The following is a 20,196-nucleotide window of genomic DNA, read 5'->3' as shown; positions in this document are numbered from 1 at the left end:
ACCACTGCTGCGTTACCTGTACGGTGCGAAGAATACGCTGGCTCTTATAGTTGGTCGTATGGGAAAGAGGTCTCAATTAAGGGATATGCCATTATATATTCAGCCTCACACTCCACGACTAAACTAAAGGCATCGTCTATTCTCGGAGTGGTGTGAGTGGGCATGGTGCCTTGTACTAAACAATTAGCAGATACGCGAGATCGACCATTGAAGCACTACGAGAGTGCAGGTCTGCGGTGCTGTCTTTGGATGCAATTATCCTATGTACGTTGGCTACTGGGTATCATTCCGATCTGTCTCTACACCTTGCTCGCTCTGCATCTAGTGATGTCCTGGACTAAGCGGCCTGTTGAAGCCACCGATTCTGTTCATGTACTGGCGATACTCCGTCTTCTTCTCCTTCCTCACTGCCCCGGCGTTGTTCCCTTTCACCTGAGCGCCCTTGGTGGTGCCAAATCCACCAAAGCCCATCATAGCAGCCATGTCCATGTCGGCCTCGACATCCACATCGTCCTCGTCCTCGTCTTCGTTTTCGTTCTCCCGATCACGATCCCCCATTGCGGTATCGCCTTCGTGTTGCGGAGTATGCCGTCTTTCTTCACTTCGCTTTTCGACATCTCTGCTTTGGCTGCCCCGAGAAGTCTCATCGCCCTTGCCAACTCGAAAAGACAGGGGCGTGTTGCCTCTGTCCGGCTGCTGTTTTGAGCGGGTTGGCAGATCTGCGTTGCGTTCCGAAGGGTTGGCCCGGCGGGGCGGGCTACCTTCGCGCCGGTTGTTGCCCTCTCTGCTGGGAATGGCTGTGTCTTCGTCTCGGTGTCTTGGCCGGGGCTCGTCTCGGTCGTCCCTGCGACGCCTATCGTAGTCTCTATCGCGATCGCGCCCTCCGTACCCTCGGTCGTGGCCCCGGTCGCCGCGCTGGTTGTATTGGCGGCTGTCCCTTCCGTGGTCGCGGTCGCGGTCCCGGCGATCTCGCGAGCGATCGCGTCGTTCTCTCCGGGGGAGAGGCCGAGCGGGTTCTGTGCCGGTCGTCCCTGTCCCTTCCAGCGCGTCGATCCTGGTAGCGAGCGTGGTCCGGGTCGTCCCTACGGTTGTCCCGTGGACCGTCTCTGCGCCCACCGTAGCCACCTCGGTCACGGCCCCGTCTCGGGTTGTCCGCCATGGTGCTGGATGGCAAAGATGGTTTGCGAACGACTCGGCGTAAGTTTTTTCTAGTGACGGATGTTGTGGTTGGGGTAGAGATGATGATGAAGAGGAATTGGCTTAAGGGCGTTCTTGGTGCTGTCGACGCTTCGAGAATTTGGCGACAGGCATGCTAGCTCTGGCTGCAGGGATCTCTGCAATCAGGCTGGGTTGTGGGGAAACGGTTAGTGGTGGGGCCGGTCCAGACTGACTCCGGGCACTTTCCCATACCCATACAACCACATAATCTACAATAGACATTGCTTTAGCCAACAGTCGAACGAGCACTGGTTGGTAGGATCGCATACATAAGTTCATTACATCTACATGTCACTCTTCAGATTGATGGCAGCTGGAGCAGAAGTTGCCCAGCATGAAGATCGAGTGAGCCTATAGAACTGATGGCAAGTGAATAATTGGTAAGTACCAGTCACAGCCAGAACCCTGATACTTGGACCTGCATGCCACTTTAGGACGAGTAAATTTATAGCTGTCAACCCAATATTTTGGCCACTGCCCCTGAGATGGATGTATTATGTCCGCCGTCAATTGACTGCTGTGAGACGCCCGCTGCAGATTGACCCAGCTCAGCGGTACCGAGTGACGTTTGACCTTCCCCCACCATCCATGGTTTAGTGCGCCTGAATCGTATTCTGACACTGCCTGCGCCGTCCGCGGTAAACGTTAACGACGGCCAGGTACGGCTGAACATTGATACAGTGACATGTGCCTGACTCGGCACTAAAGGGAATATATAGGCTTAGTGGATCATCCCAGGGATCCTGCTTAAGCTTACCTAGCATCTGGGCACTATGCAAACCGACTGATAAAAATCGTTGATTTGCCACATGACACCGCCACTAACTAATGCGCCGATGTGAAATCCACCGGTCTTACGGCTCAAGGGGACATATACACTTGCAGGACCAGAGCTGGCAATTTTCTGGATTATGAGAAGATAATCTCATTGGCCTTCTGGGCGAGATAGAGAGAGACAGAGTCACAAGATACCGTCATGTCCCGCCCCCGGATCCTGTTCCTGGACGCCTACGACTCGTTCAGTAACAACATCGTTTCGTTACTGACCGTGCTGCTCGACGCGGATGTCGATGTCTTATCCATTGATGCGCCGGAACTGGCCCCGGCGTCCCCCGGCTTCCACGATGCGCTGAGACAAAGGCTCCGGCACTACCACGCCGTGGTCTGCGGGCCAGGGCCCGGATCGCCAACCTCCCCAGCCGATGTGGGGCTTATCAAGTACATATGGGAGCTCGAGGACCAGCACCTGCTCCCCGTCCTGGGCATCTGTCTGGGCTTCCAGAGCCTCGCCGTCAGCTGCGGGGCCGGCATCGGCAGACTGTCGACGGGACTGCACGGCATGATCCGCGTCATCGACCATCGGCCGGACGTGAGCGGTGACACCACCAAAGGCAACATATTCCACGGCGTGCCACCGTTCAAGGCTACATTGTACCACAGCCTGTGCGCCGATGTCGGACAAGATTCCGTTTCTGACGTGGACTGGGCGACGAGGAGATGGGCCACGCCGTCGAGGACCCCCGACATTGTACCACTAGCGTGGGTGGACGAAAAACGCCCTGGCTTCGTGGAGCGGATCTTTATGGGAATGAGACATGCGTCGAAACCGTTTTGGGGCTTACAGTACCACCCCGAATCAATATGCTCCGAGCCGGCAGGACACCAAGTCATCAAAAACTGGTTCAGCGAGGCAACGAGATGGAGCGCTTCAAGGGGCAGAATGGTGGAGCCCACCGTCTCCCTGCCCGAGTCTGGACCCACGAAGCCGAATCTGCTGTCTGGTCCGGTACTAGACCCTCGGGGCTGGGAAGACCATAAGAGGTGGCTGCCTTCTCTGGACGGGCCGTCAAAGTACAGCTACACTACGATATCTCTGCCGCCACATATCGAAGCCCCAGACATTGTGGAAATCCTGCAGCACGGTAGCCAGGAACACATCATCCTGGACTCGGCCAGCGCCCGTACCAAGCGCATTGGTCTAGACGTGCGAGGGCGCTATAGTATAGTTGCATTGGATGTCGATGAAGCCCTGCGATTTGAGTATCAAGTCGGGAACAAAGCCGTCACGATCCGTGTACCTTCGCAAGGGGATGCGGCCCGCCAGAGCGTGGATCTCGGCACCGGGTCCGTCTGGCACATCCTGGCCGAATTCCTTGAGACTCGGAAAGTGGCCATTGGGAGTGATGACTCGCCGTTTGTCGGAGGTTTCATGGGCTTTGCGACGTACGAATTAGGTCTGGAGTGCATCGATGTGAACATTGTCGAGAAGCGGCAACACAGCAGACCAGACTTGAGCTTTTCGTGGATAACCAAGAGCATCGTCATTGACCACCTGGAAGGAACCATACGTATCCAGAGCCTACATTCATCGCCTGCCGATGCAGAATCATGGATGGAACAAACTAAGGATGCCTTGCAAAGCTCGTCACTCTGGACCGATGGGCTGAGACTCAACACCGACAAGATCAAGGACGTCGACAACCTGACGCCCCCCATCACACCGACAGTGACCCCGCCGGCCCCGACCATCGTCGCGCCAGAACCCGACGTGTACGACGCGAAAGTCCGCCAGTGCCAGTACTTCATCGCGGCCGGCGACTCCTACGAGCTCTGCCTGACCGACCAGACGACCATCCAGCGCACCAAGAGCCCCCAGGAGGCCACCGGCCTCAACGGCCTGCCACCACCAACATCCAGCAACAATAACCACCACAGCTGGGCGCCCCCCAGCGCCACCAACAAGGTCCCGAGCGCTTGGCAGCTGTACCGCACGCTCCGCGCGCGCCAGCCGGCGCCCTTCGGCTCCTACCTCCGCCTCGGCGGCGCCACCCTGATCAGCAGCTCGCCCGAGCGCTTCCTCGAGTACACCGCCGACGGGCTGTGCTCCATGCGGCCCATGAAGGGCACCGTCCGCAAGTCGGGCGCCGTCGCCACGCTGGCGCAGGCGGAGCGGATCCTGCACGTGCCCAAGGAGGAGGCCGAGAACCTCATGATTGTCGACCTCGTCCGCCACGACCTGCACAGCGTCTGCGGGCCCGGCCGCGTCACCGTGCCCCAGCTGCTCAAGGTCGAGGAGTACGCCAGCGTCTTCCAAATGATCAGCGTCGTCGAGGGCCGGCTGCCGGCAACGGCCTCTTCCTCCTCAGACGACAATACCAAGAACGGTGTCGACACGACGACGACGACGACTACCACCTCACCGAGAAGGCATCACTACACGGGCCTGGACGTCCTAGCCGCCAGCCTCCCGCCGGGCTCCATGACAGGCGCGCCCAAGAAGCGCAGCTGCGAGATCCTGCAGGGCATCGAGGGCGCCCACCACGGCGGCGAGCGCAGCCTGTACTCGGGCGTCGTCGGCTACATGGACGCGGCGGGCCGGGGCGACTGGAGCGTGACGATCCGCAGCCTGTTCCGCTGGGACGACGAGACGACGATGACGACGACCCAGCCCGACGGGGGGCCCGAGACCGAGGTATGGCGCATCGGCGCCGGCGGCGCCGTGACCGCGCTCAGTACGCCCGCGGGCGAGACAGAGGAGATGCTCGTCAAGCTCAAGGGGCCGCTGGGGATATTCAGCGAGCAGCAGCAGCAGCAGCAACCTCGTTCCTAGTAGAAAGAAGTCTTGTCTATTCACTTATTTCGGGGCGGCGTTTCCTTAAGAAGGGAGTTCGGGAAGGCTTAGTTCCTGGCCCGGTTCATTTTAGACGCATCAGTGATACTCAACGTATCGGGGGGACATGGCGTTACTTCAACACATTGGGCACTGCACTAGTTTGCATATGGCGTTTCCTCTTTTTCAACACGGCTTGGTATATACATTTATTGGATTTGGACACGACGGCGCATTCTCAGATGATGACGACGGCAAAGACTCAACGTAGATCGAGATACCCTAAAAGAATATCAGGCATCATGAAAGTGTCATTTGAGCGGTGCCACGTCCAACTGTAATGCAATCGACGGTGGCCAATTGGTTATCATACAATTCCATGCCACATAAAACATGCCAACAATACAATGCCTTGGGAATGGGTCTAGTCATTGTATACAGCGAAAGAAAGAGCAACTTGAAAACAATAATATACTCATACTCCACTCTCATTATGGAAAAGGGGAGGTAGCTCTCATGGACTGTCCACACCACCGAAATGAGCCATTACTCCCTAACTGCCGCCATCTCCATTCTTCACTCATGTGTATTTGCGCAACTACAAGGCGGGAAGCTGAGTCAGTATACCGATGCCGTTGAAAATAGCAATATATGCCAAGGGGAGGTTTAGGAATGGAACTTACATCAAGGGTTAATGTGCGCGAGCTATTCACTTCTTGGTCACGATAGACGCCGACCAAACTCTCGCTGTCCTGGAACAGACCCGTCTTGAGACTGATGACGATGAACTGCATGCCGGGGCCGGCATGGGTTCGGATGTAGTTCTTGATCTTCTCGACGTTGGCATTGTCCAGGGCGGCGTCAACCTCGTCGAGGACGAAGAAAGGACTCGGCTGGTAGCTATGGATGGCGAATAAGAGGGCCAAGGCGGCCATGGTCTTCTCGCCGCCAGACAGGTGCTCCATGTCGCGGAAGCGCTTGAGCGGCGGCATGGCATGGTACTTGATACCCGAGAGATATGGGGCGTCGTTATCCTCCTCCATATCAAGATAGGCCTGGCCACCCAGCGGGTAGGCGTCCGAACGTGTCAGGTCCTTGTACACTTGGGAGATCTGCTCCGAGATGTGTTTGAAGGCCTTGTTGAACAGCTCGTAACGCTTCGCCTTGACTGCGTCGAATGCGTCTTTGGCGACCTTGTGTGCGGCCTTGGACGCTTCCCACTCTTGCTCAATAGACTTGAGACGGGTCTCGACGGCCTCTAATCGTTCCATGGCACGCATGTTGGGGTTGAGCTTCTCCAACTCGGACGTCAACGAAGAAATCTTTTCTTGCAGCTTTTCTTCAATGCTTTCGTCATCGGGCTGTGGGAGTTAGTTAGTACTGGTTGGTTCAAGAGGGGAAGAGGCGGCAGGGCATATCAACTTACATCTCGGAGCTCTTCATCCAGGCTCTCAAAGTCGATCTCAATGCCATAATCATTCATAGCTTCTTCCATAGTCTCGTCGGCTTCGTCCACATCCATAGCGTCCTCATCCTCGTCATGCAAGACATTGGCGGTGTTAGGCAGACTATCCAGGCTACCTTCAGCAAGCGGGATGTTGATCTGCTCCAGTCTACAGCGTTTCAGCAATGTGTTCTTGCTTTCGCTGTTGGTCTGAACGTCACGCTCCAGATCATTGATGGCTTTTTGCCTGCTTTCAATATCCTTGCTCCGCTTCTGGACCTCTGACTTGGCGTCGTTAACCTTTTCTGTCCGCTTAGCGTATTCGGCCTTTCGAGTTTCGAGCTCTTCCTGCAACGCTTCGAGGGTATCTTGATCGGCGCCCATGGACTCCTCGATCGCTGCCTTCTCTGCTTCGTAGGTCTGGATGTCTTTTTGGATCCGCTTTAGCCTGTCTTGCATCTGCTGGACTCTTCTTTCCGTGTCGGCGTGCTTGGAGATCTCCCAATTAAGGCTGGTGTTAAGCCGCGACTTTTGGACCTCGAACTGCTTGCGCTTCTCCTCAGCCTCCTGCTCCAGACTGCCCTGTTGAGCCTCGTACGCGCGGATGTCGCTATAGCCAAGCCTTTTACAGAAGTCCGCGAAGATCTTATCTTGGACCTGAGCAATCGCAGATTCGAACTTTTCAACCGACGCCCGCGTCTTCTGAAGCTTGTTGTCCTCTTCCTTGTACTTGGGCTGCCACTCCTTAAGCTGGCGCTTGCAGCTATCCAGTTCTGCCTTTTTGCTGCTCAGATTCTTCTCGAAAGCCTGCAGTTCTTGCCGGGCATAAGTAAACTGCTGTTCAAGATCCGAGAGCTGGAGCTGCAGGTTCTCCTCAGCCGAGCCACGACGGTCAGTCTTAGGTAACTTTTCGATTTCCTCTTTGTACTTGTCGGCCATTTTGTACAGGTTCTGGACATCATGGTCCTCGAAGCGTCGCTTGCCCTTGGAGTAATCAACACGACCACCTGTCATGTTACCGGACTTGTGAACAACAGCGCCCTGGAGCGTCACAGCTTTCACGTGGATCTTTCGAGTGTAGCATATCTCGCTCGCAACCTTCAGGTCGTCGCAAACAACAGAGTCGCCACAGGCGTGAGACATGGCACGCTCGAGGGAAGAGTCGAAGTCGATAGTGTCGATGGTCAAGCGCGAGCCGGGGTGACCCTTGACTGCAGGATTGATAGTGCGAACTTTGACATTGTCCAGCGGTATGAAGGTCAGTGGGAAGAAACGTTTGGTCTTGAGATACGTTACACATTCGCGGCCAGTATCCGTCGTGTCGACAATGACAGAGTCAAAGTGCATTCCGAGGGCCGTGATGACAGCCTCGTCGTATTTCTTCTGCTTGGGTTTGCACAAATCGCCGACGCGACCCTTGACGCCTGGGTACATCCGCTTGAGCTCGGTCACCATCTCCTTCATCCTAGCCTCCTTATTGCTCTGGCGGATACCGGCATTGGCTTCGTCGATCTTTTTGAGCACGTCCTGCAGTTTTTCGTCAAGCTCCGTTCTTCGCTGGTTCGTTCTCACTCGCTCGGACTGGATCGAGTTGAACTCCTTTTTCTTGGCGTCGATATCCGTCGAGAGTTGCTTCGCCGTAGCCTGCATATGATCCCGACGCTCCTTGGTCGTAGCAACATCGTTCTCGAGCTTCTCCACGCCAGCCTGGTAGGTATCAACCTTGCCCTTCAGACTATTCACTGTAACCTCGTCCGTTTTCAGCTGGCGGATTAAGTTCTCCAGCTTGGCCTGGTTCTCAGAAGACTTGGCCATGGCCTGCGCGCGGAGGGTGTTGTATTCCTTGCGGTCCGCGTCGCTCAATGCCCGGCCTTGGTTCTTCATTGTCTCCTGCCACTGGTCCTCATACTGCTTCTGGGCTTTTTGGGCGATGCCAAGGTCTTTCTCGATCTTGGCGATGGCGGCAGCCTGTTCCTCGCGCTCCTTGCTCACCGATTCGACTCGCTTACGGAGCTTCTCCGCCTCTTGTTGAGTTTGCTGGATTTTGGCGTCAATGGGAACAAGGCTCGATTCTTTCTCTTCGAGGTCCCTCTCATGTTTCTTGATCTGTCGCTCAACCTTGTTCACCTCCTTAGCTGCTTCCACCTGTCCTCTACGGGCATTCTCGAGTTTCTTTTCGAAGGCCTCGACGTTCCGGCGGAACTCCTTCAGGTTCTCTTGATGTTCCTGGATCTTAGCACTGGACTCATCCATAACGCGCTGGAACCGGTAGAGCTTCCACAGGATGTGCGTCACTATGGCGGCATTGCGTTCTTCAGTCTTGCTCTGGAAGTTGTCGGCCTCCTTTTTCTGCTCCTGGTACTGCTTGAGCTCCGAGTTGATGCCGCGGCGGCGTTGGAGGTGGAAATTGGACTCCTCGCCAGTCTTTTCGGCATTGGCTTGCAGCTCTTCGTATTCGGCTTTGTAGTCTAGACTGCCCGATATTTGCTCGATGAGGCGCGTGAGATCCTGGGGAGACTGGCCAGCAATCGCCTCGACATCTCCCTGGAACACAAGAAAGTTGCGCGCCTTGATCAGGATGTTTTCAGACTCCAATGAGTCGTTGTATTGTTGGGCGGTAACGACGCGATCATTGATGCGGTACTCGCTGGAGCCGGAAGCTGTGATGGAGCGCTTCCATCGTTGCTCGTCGCCCGCATCGTCCTCGTACACAGCCATGACCCAAGCCGTCTTCGGGTCGCCGCGGCCGGGCCGCTGCGAGTCTTGCGAGTCGCCATTTGCATCTCCGTTTGTGTGGCCGTTGGTGGCGGGAGCATCGGCGGAGCCATCATCGTTGATCTTGGACGTTTTAAGCACGCGGCCACGGTAGACCAGATCCTTGAGATGTGAGGAACGTAGATGCGATGACTTTATACCCAGGACGAAGGATATAGCATCCATAGAATTGGATTTGCCTGATCCATTGGGGCCGATGATGGACGTGAAGTAGGAGTCGCCGAATAGCAGGATGTGGTGTCCTTTATAGGACTTGAAGTCTATTTCAAGTCAGCTTGAGCGACGGCAACGGGAGGGAGCATGGTGGCGGAGACGTACTGAAGAGCTCAAGGCGTATGAGCTTCCCCATCTTGAATGCACTGTGCCTGCGACACTGCTGCTGGATGTCGGTTTGGGAGGATCGTAAGGACGCGCGACGTTTTGCGACAACGCGCCTAAAGGTTTAAGGTGGGGAGTTGGTTGTAGTCGCGGGCGTGCGGTGTTCAAGGTCCTCCCGGTAAGGACATTTCAGGTCTCGCGTACGAATTCAATTAGAGGCGCGGGCAATGGGTAGATTCTATACAAACGACACCGGAAAAGTGATCGGTTGGTAATTTTTACAATCGTGGGTAAGCTTTGCAGGTTCCTGTTGCTCGGTGAGGTAGCAGTATCGCGAGGTAATGCTACTAACGACCTGCTTGGCTGGACCTACTGGGTAGCTCAGCCTGGAACATTGAATTAATTGACCCCGAATGCATAAAAGCACGCGGTCGGGGAACTTTCACAACGCGTGGAAGGTACAATCTGATCGGGGACGCGTTGCCTGTCAATAAGAGCTTTGCCAGTTGGAAGGCAGCTACCGGCCCGTTCAGGAGCGCCAGGCTAGGAGAGGTCCGTCTGATACGGGGCGCAAAGCCAGTATTCGACAGGCGCAGGGTACAGGCGTTGCGGCGTGCCCAAGGTGGAAGTGACATCGAATTGATTGACGAGTTCAGATCTACCTACGCTCCACTATGGGGAAGCCAAGCGTGGCTGCCTCGTACCTACATCCCTCCTCTCCTTACGTAGGTGGTGATGGATTGTACTTTCCACAGGGTAACCTAGTACATGCACGCACATGGAGCGGTGATAGCTGAAGCGATAGGTGGCTCGCTCTGGGCCTCTGGTTGCGCAGGTACTGCAGGGTCAGACGTCACCCTTTCTGGAGCACAACACCGGGTCCTTGAATCCCCTCGACCACAGGCCAAGTTTTCTGGAAATCCCAACATGCGATCTCATGCAACCGGCTCGCTATCGTCATCTGAGGGCCCAGGGCAGGAGCAATAAATACCACACATGCACTCCCAATAATTGCCAACAGGGTGGTGTTTCTATTAACGTGTTTTCCCAAGCACAGACAGGCCTGCAACTTACTTTACCTAGTCACATTAATACATCAATACCTACATCATACATACCTGAGGCCATCCCACTGGCATTCTCGCATCGAACCCGGTTTATTTAAGACCTGCGCATTCCTTGACGGGAGGCCTACTGAAGCCCCTACTTTAGTCAGAAGCCCGATTTACCCTGTCTTTGCAGCCTGTACGGAGCTGTACCAGTAGGCGTCAGTTCGATTCCACAACGGCCTCGGCCAATTACAGGCCGGCAACACAACACGATCCTGAGCCGCAATCGTCTAGAGGACGGCAGCAAGGCCTCGTCCCTTCACCAAGCTTCGCCGAATACAAAGGATAATCTGCCGCCACACCTCAACAACTGCACTATCGACGCCGTGCGCTACTCAGTAGGTAGTCACACGTGTCGGCCCTTTGCTATCCAACCGGGTCACAAGCTCAGCACGCAACCACCCTAGGTACTCGGCAGACCGACGCATACCCAAGCAGGTTCGCGACGCATTCACAGCAACTATATACGCAAATCCTCCTCATAGCTGCAGTACAGACTGCATTTTCTTTTGGGGAAATCCATCCACTTGCCTAGCGTCTGTCTTGACCCTTAAAGATCCAGATACCCCTCCCAGCAGCGATCGTGAGTATCCCCAATCCCCAAACTCAATTTCGGCGCCTTTTGTTCAGATGCCTATCTATACGTTTCCGCTGGGATTGCATCGAAGTTGAAGTTCTCTTGCGCACACATGGCTGACAAGATTGTCCTCAGGGGAGCAAACGCTCTGCGTCGAGTCTCATTCCGCCACGACCTCGAGCAATACCCTTACCGTACTATAGCAGAGATGGCTGAAATGGGGAGCGTCCCCATGCCCATACTGGGCGCGACATCGGATGGCGGCCTCACCGAGGGCGAAACAGCTGCAACATCCGATGGAGCTGGCACGCCGCCGCTCGGCACCTCGCCATCATCAGAGCCCGCCCTTGGTGATACCCCTATCCTTGGGCCCCAGAAGAGCCCGCGCTTGTCGAGAAACGGGTCCTTTTCGGCCAGTAGCTCTTATCAGGAGGACTGGGATGCTATCCCTCCCTTGGATCGCCTGACCGTCCTCGACCTGCTGGACAACTTCGCTCTGCCGGCGCAGATCGAGAAGATACAGCGGGGCATTTCCGCGCAGAGAGAGAAGGTGCGCAAGTCGCGCGCTGCCCTCAAGTCCAGGAGCCAAGGGGCCAAAGAGCGCATGGTGGAAGAATGGCGGCGACGTGTGCCTTCGGCGGACGAGCAACTCGAACGCTATCGCTCGCAGATGAAGAAGAGCGTGGAGAAGCTCGGCAACCAATGGAACGACACCAAAGTCATCACACTCCGCGAGAAGGTCTCCTTCGTATGCGCCGTCATGAACATCTTCATCAGTGGATACCTGATCGGCGGTTACCCCGAGTATTTCCACCTCTGGTACACGGCGCAGCTACTCTATTTCATGCCGATCCGTTTCTTCACGTACCACCGACGCGGCTACCACTACTTCCTCGCGGATCTCTGCTACTTCGTCAACTTCCTGCTCCTCTTCAGCCTCTGGGTGTTTCCTTCGTCCAAGCGCCTCTTCACCGCTGCCTACTGTCTTGCCTTCGGCAACAACGCTGTCGCCATTATACTGTGGCGGAACTCGCTTGTGTTTCACAGCTTCGACAAGGTCACGTCCCTCTTCATACACATCATGCCGTGTGCTACGCTGCATTGCATCGTGCATCTGATTTCGCCAGAGCTGCAACAAGCCAAATTCCCCGCTATATACGTCGTCAAGACGGCCCCGACCGGGTCGGCAACTGCGTACGCAAACATTCTGTCAATGCTGGCGTGGAGCACCGTCCCGTACCTGATCTGGCAGCTGTCGTACTACTTCCTCATCACGGTGCGCCGCCGGGAAAAGATCGCGGCCGGCCGGCCGACCTCTTACACCTGGCTCCGGAAATCCTACGCCAAGACGTGGATCGGCAAGATTGTCCTGTCGCTGCCCGACGCGCTGCAGGAGCCGGCCTTCATGTTCGTCCAATACAGCTACGCCGTGCTGACGATGCTCCCGTGCTCGCTGTGGTTCAACAACCGCTGGGCGTCGGGGGCCTTCCTGGTCGTGGTCTTCTCGTGGAGCATCTACAACGGCTCCACCTTCTACATTGACGTGTTCGGCAAACGCTTCCAGAAGGAGCTCGAGAACATGAAGGCCGAGGTCCAGAAGTGGCAGACGAGCCCCGAGCTCATGCTCCAGTCCCCGCTCCTGACGCCCATGCCTGACGGTAAGCCGGCGCCCCTCGACGCCGCGGCCGCCGCGTTCCGGGAGGAGGACCGCGCCGCCAAGGAGGGCACCATCCGCGCCGTCGACCCCGCCACCGCCAGGTCGATGGATGTGGACGAGATCCCCATGCTGAATGACGAGAAGCCCCAATCCCCAGATGGGGTGCGGGAATATGATGTGACCTCGACCGCCGTCGACACCGACTCGGGCACCAGAGATGTGGCGAGAGAGCGAAAGTCTCATGCCACAAGTAACCAATCTACCGAGTGATGGACATGACTACGAATTACACAAAACACACACACACTTTCTCTAGGTACTCTTTGGTTGGCTGCGCGGCGTTGGCGTTAAGACACACGGACTGTCCCTTTCCCACCGTAATCGGGAGGCATGTTTTGGGTCTTTCTGGTTTCTTTGTACGTAGCTTTATGTGCATTTTGTCTGGTTGTGGATTGTGGTAGGTTCCGCCAATAGCATTAGGATGGATTATCTTGTAACTACCGGGCGTTTTCTGGTCAGGCCACAACACAGTAACATAGGAGTATTTCCCTCGGCGGTAGAGAAGATTGGTAGATGGGAAGTAGGTGATTCCGTACATGAGAGAGAGGAACGGGCGTTTTGTTTCTCAAATCGATACCCCTGCAAATTACACCCAACCCTTTATTAATCCCAAATTCACACAATACACCCCACCCTTTTCATGGAGGCCATGCAGAACAATAAATATCATGATCGCTATTAGTCTGGAGGTAGTCAATGCGCTGTACTTTCGTATCTATATTTGCTACGAGAGCTGGCGTTCATATGTGGCTCGCAAGTGCCACTGGCGTCCACTAATATTGTACAACCACAGTTGTCTACCCTATCTGGCATACAACAGGGTGTTTCCCCCCTCTCAGCACATGCTCTTTGGTCATAAAGGGGCTCTTCCCCTTATTCTTGCTGTTTTCCCACCCGTGTTTGAAGACGAGCACTGAAACCATGAGCTGCCTTGCAAGCCTTGCTAGCCAGATGAATCTCGGTGCCCTGCAAATGGAAGACGCCATTCCATTCATGCCATGCCATTGCCATGGCGCGTGCTCAAAAGCCAGATCCATACCTAAACGCCAATAAATGCAACCGAGCCCTCGGGGTATTCCTTGTGAAATTCGTCAACATGGACCGTCCAGTCGTAACCACGGATTTGAGTGGTGTCCGTTTCATTATAAGCACAGTGGTGTTCTGAGTCGAGCTTTCGTTCGTAAACATGAGGAGTTGGGAGTTGGTGGTCGACATCCTTTCATCGGATTACGCCCCAGTCGGCTAGTCGTCCTCCGCCGTTGTCGTTCTCGTCCCTGGCACCTGGCCTCCTGCCGAATATGGACCAGAATCGTAATGTCTCATCTCCGGCTCCGGTGACCACTGTGCGGCCGTCTGGGCTCATCGCCAAGTATAGCACACGATAAGTGTGGCCCGTCAGACTCACAACCTGTGTCATAGAAGGGTATTTCCAGACAACGATTTGGTTTTGACTGTAGCCGTGGGTCGAGACGATCTCGTTCGAGTTCTTGGACCATGCAATGTTGCACACCTGGCTGCCCGTGTCGATTTCGTTGATAACGGTCCCTCGTGCCGTGTCATGGAATATTATCCTCCTGTCTGCGGTACCGCCGCCAGATGCAAGAAGGCCCCTCTGATGTGGCGACCAGGCAATCGCCTTGACTGCGGCCGTGTGGTCAGAGAATTTCCATAACGGCGTATCTGTGAGCTTGTCCCAGACCATGAGCTTGTTGTCATTTCCACCGCTGGCAAGCTGCCCATCGTCGCAGTTCCACTTCAGCCCACAGACCTCCTGTTTGTGGCCAACAAGCTTCTTCATCCATTGGTCGGGCGCTCGGACATCGCGGTGATATATTAAGCGGTCCCTTGATCCTGACGTCAGAACATGAGAATTCCAGGCCAAAGAACCAACACGGGCAGTGTGTCCAGTCATGGTTCTTAACCTCCTCGTCTTCTCAGCATCCCAAATCTGGACCAAGCCCTTGCCTGTGCCGATAGCAAGATGTGTACCCTTCTGGATCCACGACACGCTGGTAACCGTGTCATCTTCTAACGTGCAGAGCTTGTTGACTCTGCTCGTCTGGGCGTTCCACATGTATACACTGGAGCCTAGTCCCACACCAAGGACGTTTGCACTTCCCCAATCCACCAGATTCAAATAAAAGTCGTCGGCTAGATCGGGTGCATCTAGAACCTTGTACGGGACTTTGGATACGGCGCGAGGCTGACGCCGAGGGCTGAGAAGCATCTGTTGGCTACCAAAGCGGACTGGTGATAAACTGTAAATTTCGGACCTGGTATCCATGTTGGGACCATGCCGACTTTGAGGCGTACGGGAAGGCGTGGGGTGGCCGGCGATATTAGTGTGATGCCGGGGTGACATGTATGAGAATAAATTCTTGTGTGGCGTAGAAGGGGTGAATGTAGAAGGTAGAGATGGGGGAGGGACATTAGGCGGTGTGTGGGACCTTGTAGGGTCGTGTACTCGTGTCGAGTGGTTGGCGGCACCATGGTTGCCCTCTGGAGATATTGTGGATGGGGGTGCCTGAGGTATCGTGTTCTCGAACAACTCCGACCTCAGCAAAGTAGAAAATGTCCGGTTGGCTTCCTCCGCTGGTAGATGTCAGCATCATGAAAGATTCACGCCACAAGAAGATTTCACTTACTCCTTTGGAAATGAAGCTCGCCGTGTGGGGTGCGCTTCTTTTGCCTCGAGGGCGTCGCGGGAGAGCCTTCGTCATGGAGCAGACTGAAGCTCGCTTGCAAGTCCTGCCCTGATCTTGAGGGGATGAATCTGGAACTGGATCAGCCCTGCTACATGGTTCCTCATTAGATATTAACCAACCTGTCGCCATTGATCCTTTGCCGCTTCCTGCTCGGGCTAGCAGCAGGTGCGCTGTCCCTTCGGTCGGCCGAAAGTTCTCTTGACAGTGCCCTTGACAAGATCTCTGGGTCTATATTGCTAATACTCCCATCGCGACGCATGTGTCGAGAGGATCTCGTATTTACGATATCCCCGTTTGGCTTTGCTTCCAAGCGACCGCGCTCACAAGGAGGAGGCGGCGTCGACATCCGCGCAGGCGTAGCTCGCGCGGGGCTGTGTGTGTCGTGAACTGATCGCTTTGCTGGCAGCGCCGTCATGGCCGCCGCCAACTCCGAATCTAACGGCATGTTCAATTCGCCACTCAAATGGAAGCGCACTCGGGCTAAATCGGCACGGGACAGTTGTGGTGCTGATGACGATGTTGTGGGATGCGAACGTGTCGATGTTGGTGGAGCAACGCAGGTCCCTTGGGGCAAGGCGCTTGGCAATAGCGTTGATGAAATCGATTTAGGGTGGCGCTTATCGGGTCGAGGTGAGTATAATGTGAAGCGCCTCGAGGGTTGAGGAGTTGCGGAGTGGCTGGCAATCGGTATGCAGTCCCAGATTTTAGGATCACCTTCGTACGTCTCTATTGTCTGTGTTGCTCTTGCCGGCTTTCCTAATCGAAGATGCCCCTCCTACTGGCGGATGTTCGATCGCATGCTCCTTGGAATTGACGGGGATTGGTTTGTTGCGAATGATGCGATGTTCGACTTTTGAACGGAACGATGACGACTGCGACGCACGCAATTGACACCAGGGTCTATCGACAGGTCGCTAATGGTAAGCTGGTTGCTGTCGGAGTGGATGGGTAGGTCGTCGACGGTCAATACTGCTATTGTTGTTCGGTGGAGAATGGTGTCGCTATGGAAATGAAAGTTGACCAGGTCTGCAATGTTTCAAGGCGGAAATAGGTGCGTAACGTAGGATTCGGCTTGGGTGTGGCATACAGGATGATCTGCAACAACGACAGATACGGGGGCGGAGAGAAGCAGGAAAATAAAATAAAAAAAAAGAGCGGGAGGGGTGGGAGAAAGAAGATTTGCGAGGTGAGGTTGAGGTTGGGTTTGGCGTATGAAGGTTGAATGGATGCTTGGACTTGGAGATGGCGGCTCGAGTGATGGAGGTGAGTTTCCCAGGTTCACGGCTGGAGGAGCGCTAGGTTGCCTGTTGCTGGCGTGCTTGCAACTGCTGCTGCTGCTGTTACTGCCGCCGCTGCCACTGCTGCCCTTTTTCTTTCTCCCTCACATTCGGGCTGTTGCTCTAGTGCATTCCACCCAATCAAATGACAATGGGCAGTCGCGGGAGCGCGGGCACGGTGCACCCCCATTAGCCCAACAGGGAAACAGAGGTACATCGACCTGAGCCAAAAGGCTGTCTCCTCTTCCCCCCTCCAACGACCACATACGTTCAATGCGCCGTCCCCTCTACCGCGACGCGCCTGTCTCGTCCTTGTTATTGGTTTCTGTTAAGCCAGACACACTATCACTGTTTATCCCCCCTCCCCTTAATGGAGACCTCAGGTGCTCAGGTGTTCAGGTGTTGCTTTTTCCCATACGATCTCATGGCGTTGCATCTTTTGCAATGTATCAGCCAGTCTAATTTTCATTTTTCATTTTTCACAACAAGAATCGAATTGCTTGCAGATGGTGTGTGTGTGTGTTCCAATGCCCTTGCCAGATTGCTGATTGCAGTCTTGTTTACCATGGCTGGCATTTTCCCTTTGTGATGCTAGGCATTTGAGTGATTGTCGAACAACGTCCAGCCTGTGGGCAAACCCCGTGCAAGGTAGGTACCTACCTATGCATCAACGTCGGATACAAAGCACGTAATTAGAACATAACGCGTCGGCAAGCAATGTGTGTCTCCCTTCAGGTGGTTGGGGGGAGCTTGGGCGCGTCATAGGGCCTTATGGGGTCTCATTCTCGCGGATTACCTGCCCTGCCTCCCTTGCCATTCGCCTGGATTATATCCAGTGGCTGGGGGTCTCTCATTGGCCCCGTCCCGGCATGTTTATAGTGTACGAATGCGCGTGACTAATGCACACGTGCATCTCTACTTACACACATGCTGGGCTTTCTCTCAGTCGTTGGTATACCGCATATTCGTGAGACCTGCATCTGCTGCTGTTGCCCTATATCTCTTGTAATACGACTATAACAGCCTTCATAGCTTATTTGGTTGGACAGTGGAAGTGCACGCATAGGGTAACCTCTAAGCAGCCAAAAGCACTAGACTAGGCGCCTACCAAAGTAATATCTCTATGAGCCTATCTGATATATGTCTTGAGAAACGGGGCCTCTGTCCCTCCCTGGAAGCTCTATTGAAAGAAACGGGTCTCCACCCGACTAGCAAGTGACGTGTGTGTCCCGCGTATGTGATGAAGCTGTCGCGCCGCTTTTGGTGTTGTTTATTTATCATCCATGGTCTGATGTTTGTTAGTTTGTGGGGGATAATCCTACACGCGCCTGTGCACGTCTTTACTGGCCCGTCGCGGCTCTTCGCACACCTGGCCGGCCGTTGTTTCGGGTCGGCCCCGGATTGGGCCGCATAGCTCCCTGCTCCCCTTGACGACTCGTCGTGCCGCTGTTTAACAATGAAACTCGCAACATTCTCAGCGGTGCACATTTTCATGTGGGTCCTCGAGCACTGCCATCGTTTTCAGAGTATATGTTGTTTCGCTTATAAGCCATGAAGAGTAGACACATGGGTATACAACGTTTGCTATATGCTCCTAGCATTCCTGGGCCCCGATGCTTCTGGCAATGCCAGTACCTGCTACCCTACTGGGGATAAGGTTTGCCCCTACTAAGCCAATCTGCAAAAGGAAACAAAACGCCTGCCTCTCATCCGGATGCCAAGCCTAGAGTTTTTTATTTTCTTGTTGGCCATGCCTTAAATGCACCGCTGCTAAATTCTTATTATTCTACCACAAGACTACCAAACTGCGCGTGAAGATAAGAGGGGATCGTGTTCTCCGGGGTTGTGCGGTACGGCATGCTGAAAAATGCCTTGGGCTCTCTACTGAACCACCACCACATCCTGTACGGATACTCCTAGTCAAACAAATCGCCTGCTTTCTGCCGCCGCCGTGTCCTCCCCTCAAGCTTGTCTGAAAATAGCTCTTTGCCGGTGTTGCTGCTGCTGCCAAACTTGTCTGGGAATAACTCCTTGGCTGTTTTGCTTGCGCCTTTAATCGCAAAACCCTGGTCGGATCCTCGCTGGTTGGCGGAACCCCGAATGTTGATCCCGGATCTCGCTGAAGGATCGGTGATCCTGTCTGCGAGCCGTCCGCTGGGGACGGTCACCCTATCCTCCAGCCTCTTACTTCGAGGCTTAGGCTCGTCGTCTTTGCTGTCATAGAGCGGAAGAGCAAATCGACTCGACAAATATGACGATGTGGCATCTGCGTCCTCCAGTCGGTTGCTCTCTGAGAACAAGGTTTTCTCGGGGAAGAGTTCTTTGCTCTTATCCTCGCGGGAAAGTCGCTCTTTAATGGCTCTAGCGCCTCGGCGGTTCTTTCGGGCAGCTTCATCTGCTGAACGAGCGTGCATGTCCAAGTCGTCGTCGCGGTCGCGCATAGGAGACGCAGACCGGTCCCGCCGCGAAGCACCTCTCCCGCTAGTACCCTCCGGGAAGAGCTCCTTGGAGCGGTTGCTGTCGCGGTATGACCTCTGGTAACGCTCATTGCTGTCTTCGTTGGGTGTGCGAGAGCGTCGATGCCGTGTTTGTGGAGTCGCAGAGCGAGCAGTAGGTACGTCTGCGTCATCATCGTACATGTTGGCACTATAATGTTCCCTTTGCTCGTCGTCATACGAGCGGCGCCTGGGGCGGCGCCTGTAGCCCTCGCTGTCTCGGTCGCGATATCGCTTCCGGTTTTCTGGATCATATTCGGGGTTCAAGAGGTAAAACCGGCTTCTCTGAGCTGCTCCGACTTGCTTTTTGTCCGAGGCAACAGCGAGTCGTATTTGTAGCGCGACCTCGGTTCTTTTAGAAAACACCTTGGCAGGAAGTAGTTCCAGAAGAGGCAGTTGTGTAACATCGCCGATCTCAACCGCCGCCAAAGCCACCAGTGCCCCTTGCGCAATAGCTTCGGAGGGAAATATCAAGTTGGCCGAAGAATCGTCAATCCATTCGATTCTTTCAAACCTGCTGTCGGGATAATGTTCAGCAACGTATGCTTTCACCTCTTCTTGATTGAGGACGTCGAGCCCACGGATGTGGATCTTGTTGGGAAGCAAAGTCTGCGACTCCGGTAATTCATTTGCAGTAGATGTATCAACGACTTCGCCAGGAGACTAAATGCACATTCCTGTTAAAACTGTAGAGACAGTCACGGTGCGCCATGACTTGGTACTTACTGGAGTGTCTTGAGGTTGAGTGGCGGTGATGGGCTCGTCGGCAACGAAGTCCACATCCATCTCCATATCCAGATCCATGGCGTCCATTGTTGCGACTTGGTTCTGGCGACCTATGGAATACTATGGCGAAGGAAAGTCGTGGTGGTTGTATGTGTAGGAAGGTGCGCTGCGCTGACTGGTCGAGGCGCGGAAACGGCGCGGGGTGTAGACAAGGTCGTACGTAGC

General features: G+C 54.8%; 7 protein-coding genes across 7 annotated transcripts; 3 read left to right on the top strand and 4 right to left on the bottom strand.

Annotated features, from left to right (window-relative positions):
- Positions 1-321: 321 nt before the first annotated feature.
- On the bottom strand, positions 322-1,982 carry PG985_000591 (uncharacterized protein; the record flags this gene model as incomplete). Its single annotated transcript, XM_066820360.1, has 2 exons — positions 322-1,163; positions 1,976-1,982. 2 exons carry the CDS (start codon positions 1,980-1,982, stop codon positions 322-324), a joined length of 849 nt encoding a protein of 282 aa, XP_066691239.1.
- Positions 1,983-2,194: 212 nt separating this feature from the next.
- On the top strand, positions 2,195-4,828 carry PG985_000590 (Aminodeoxychorismate synthase; the record flags this gene model as incomplete). The annotated part of the gene is made up of 1 exon (XM_066820359.1): positions 2,195-4,828. One exon carries the CDS (start codon positions 2,195-2,197, stop codon positions 4,826-4,828), a length of 2,634 nt encoding a protein of 877 aa, XP_066691238.1.
- Positions 4,829-5,408: 580 nt separating this feature from the next.
- Positions 5,409-9,396, bottom strand: PG985_000589 (RecF/RecN/SMC protein; the record flags this gene model as incomplete). The annotated part of the gene is made up of 4 exons (XM_066820358.1): positions 5,409-5,426; positions 5,512-6,189; positions 6,255-9,307; positions 9,366-9,396. 4 exons carry the CDS (start codon positions 9,394-9,396, stop codon positions 5,409-5,411), a joined length of 3,780 nt encoding a protein of 1,259 aa, XP_066691237.1.
- Positions 9,397-11,163: 1,767 nt separating this feature from the next.
- On the top strand, positions 11,164-12,978 carry PG985_000588 (uncharacterized protein; the record flags this gene model as incomplete). The annotated part of the gene is made up of 1 exon (XM_066820357.1): positions 11,164-12,978. The coding sequence occupies one exon, from the start codon at positions 11,164-11,166 to the stop codon at positions 12,976-12,978; it is 1,815 nt and encodes a 604-aa protein (XP_066691236.1).
- Positions 12,979-13,987: 1,009 nt separating this feature from the next.
- PG985_000587 (WD40-repeat-containing domain protein) lies at positions 13,988-15,888 on the bottom strand (the record flags this gene model as incomplete). The annotated part of the gene is made up of 3 exons (XM_066820356.1): positions 13,988-15,360; positions 15,414-15,541; positions 15,593-15,888. 3 exons carry the CDS (start codon positions 15,886-15,888, stop codon positions 13,988-13,990), a joined length of 1,797 nt encoding a protein of 598 aa, XP_066691235.1.
- PG985_000586 (uncharacterized protein) lies at positions 15,887-16,135 on the top strand (the record flags this gene model as incomplete). The annotated part of the gene is made up of 1 exon (XM_066820355.1): positions 15,887-16,135. The coding sequence occupies one exon, from the start codon at positions 15,887-15,889 to the stop codon at positions 16,133-16,135; it is 249 nt and encodes an 82-aa protein (XP_066691234.1).
- Positions 16,136-18,666: 2,531 nt separating this feature from the next.
- On the bottom strand, positions 18,667-20,058 carry PG985_000585 (uncharacterized protein; the record flags this gene model as incomplete). Its single annotated transcript, XM_066820354.1, has 2 exons — positions 18,667-19,908; positions 19,972-20,058. The coding sequence occupies 2 exons, from the start codon at positions 20,056-20,058 to the stop codon at positions 18,667-18,669; spliced, it is 1,329 nt and encodes a 442-aa protein (XP_066691233.1).
- Between the last annotated feature and the right edge of the window lie 138 nt (positions 20,059-20,196).

Source organism: Apiospora marii, assembly GCF_038362585.1.
Source record: "Apiospora marii strain CBS 49790 chromosome Unknown utg000001l_segment0_segment0, whole genome shotgun sequence".
Lineage (NCBI taxonomy): Eukaryota > Fungi > Ascomycota > Sordariomycetes > Amphisphaeriales > Apiosporaceae > Apiospora > Apiospora marii.
The sequence above is the reverse complement of the archived record's forward strand: the minus strand, read 5'-3'. Positions and strand labels throughout refer to the sequence as shown.